Source organism: Saccoglossus kowalevskii, chromosome 10 (assembly GCF_978046115.1).
Source record: "Saccoglossus kowalevskii chromosome 10, keSacKowa6.1, whole genome shotgun sequence".
In the NCBI taxonomy this organism is placed as follows: Eukaryota; Metazoa; Hemichordata; class Enteropneusta; family Harrimaniidae; genus Saccoglossus; species Saccoglossus kowalevskii.
In genome coordinates, this window is record NC_140650.1 from 16,780,638 (window position 1) to 16,782,837 (window position 2,200).

Genomic DNA, 2,200 nt, shown 5'->3' on the forward strand with positions numbered 1-2,200 from the left:
TCAGGAAGGTAATTTTCTATTTGTGTGCTTGTCTTCCTCAATTGAGATGCTGACAAGGGGAATTAGAATTAAGGTAGAATGTTGGGTTAGTCAACTTGACTTGTACATTGTCCGTAAGTACGACCGGGCGCACGACGTCGTGCTTGAAATGGGATTTTTTTTACTATTTGAGGTAGGATATGGAGGGAAGTATTGAGCGCCAGCGTCAGCGGAAGTTTTTGTGTAATTGATTAGTTTTCACCGCATCTTTATAACGTGAATATTTTGTTCGGCCGAAAATAGGTTTGCCTATTTTAATCGTCATGCTCTAAAATAACTGTTTGATTGAAAAAGTGCAAACGTCTGTAAAGTCGTATTTTCATTCCTTTTTTTTTCTATTCGGAGACTCTTAAAGACGTACACATGATGTGTCAATACGAAATACAAAATACACAGAAGGTGAAATACGCTAACTTTTTGTGCGTGAAACATAATAAGGACGACATTTAATAAAAATACTAAACATTATTTGACATATATGATGTGGTGATGCATTGTCTGTGGCGCCGAGCTCGTAACGTACTCAACACGACTCAGTTAACGTGTGGATTCAAATAAAGCGTTTCTTTTATTAACGTCACGAACAGACTCATTTACACTGCAGGCTATGTGTATATACATCAAAACTAACGGCGCTGGCAATTACACGCCATATAATTACAAATTCGCTAAAATACTGGGTAATTTCAAATAAAGACGTTGCGATTGATTGTAAGTCATTCCACGAGTTAAAAAATCAAATTGGATTTCAGAGTATGGGGAGAGAGAGAGAGTAAACATTTTACCCCTGGTTACGTGGTTGATGTGCAGTTGTTTACGTTGTCAATAGCAGAGAGACGAAGGCTTGAGTCATCGTTCGCGTTATTGGAGTTTGCGAGAGACATGGTGTCGCGTGACATAAGATTTGAGTTATCCTGTTGGAAAGCCCCGCCCTTAAACCTTATATTCCTTGCACACAAAATCAGCTTGAATGATTTCCGGAAATCGCGATGAAAGAAAGCGTAAATAAGAGGGTTCAGGAAACTGTTGGCGTATCCTAGCCAAGTTAACGCAGATTTAAGCATGTCGCTCATGTTGCACTTGGGACAAAAAGGTAGGATGAGATACATCAAAAAGAACGGCAACCAGCAAAATATGAAAACCCCCATGATGATACCGAGAGTGCGAACGGCTTTGTGTTCACGGACCAGAGAACGGATCTGTCGACGCACAGTCTGTCGCTGGCTTGGGTTGAAACAGTGAATGTGCTTGAGCTCGTTGCGAATTTTCGCAGCTTGAAACCGTGCCACTGAATAAATCCGACTATATGTAAACAGCATAATAGGCAAGGGTACGTAAAAAGAGGTCAGAGAAGATATTATAGCGTAAGTGTGGTTGACCTGCAGACCACAAAAGTATGGATCGTGTAAAACGGGGTGGTTGCTATCAGCGTACCATCCCATGAAAATCGGTATAAACGAGATAGTTCCGGAGCATCCCCACACGAACACTACCATATTGATCACTCGCCGTTTAGAGTTTACCTTATAGGTTAACGGTCTTGTAATTGCCCAGTACTTATCAAGTGATATGATACACAGGTTAAGAATGGAGGCTGTACAACACATCACATCGCACGACAGCCAGAAATGACAGAATATATAACCGAACGTCCAACTGCCGTACACCTCGTACACAAGCGAAAATGGCATCACCAAGAGCGCAACTGTAAGATCGGCAATCGCTAGTGATAAAAGTAAGAAATTAGTCACAGTCTGTAGACGGCGGTATCCCAGTACAGCAATTACCACCAAGGTGTTACCGGTAAGAGTAAACAGAATGATGGTTCCAAGAATGACGCCTGACGCGATGATATGGACAGGATTCCGATCAAATGAAGCGCTATCTAGGAACAAGGATGCGTTAGATTCGTTACCGTTGTTAAACCTTTCTACACTGTAGTGAAACATTGTGCGTTCATGTCAGCTGGCTGTAAATGTGCATAGGATCAAATCTTCAGTCATATGACTTATATCCTGTGCTGTACGATCGTTTATCGGAATGGAGCGAAATGTCTGAATATCTCGGTGAGTTATTTGCAAAAGTCATGCATCTGGAATGGTACACCGGCAATGTGTTTTTCAATAAACGCTATAAATATATATATATATATGTATAAGCC

General features: G+C 41.0%; 1 protein-coding gene across 1 annotated transcript; it reads right to left on the bottom strand.

The window, feature by feature from the left end:
- Positions 1–584: 584 nt before the first annotated feature.
- On the bottom strand, positions 585–1,988 carry LOC100373410 (histamine H2 receptor-like). Its single transcript, XM_002733545.2, has one exon. It carries the CDS (start codon positions 1,986–1,988, stop codon positions 831–833), a length of 1,158 nt encoding a protein of 385 aa, XP_002733591.1. The 3' UTR covers positions 585–830.
- Between the last annotated feature and the right edge of the window lie 212 nt (positions 1,989–2,200).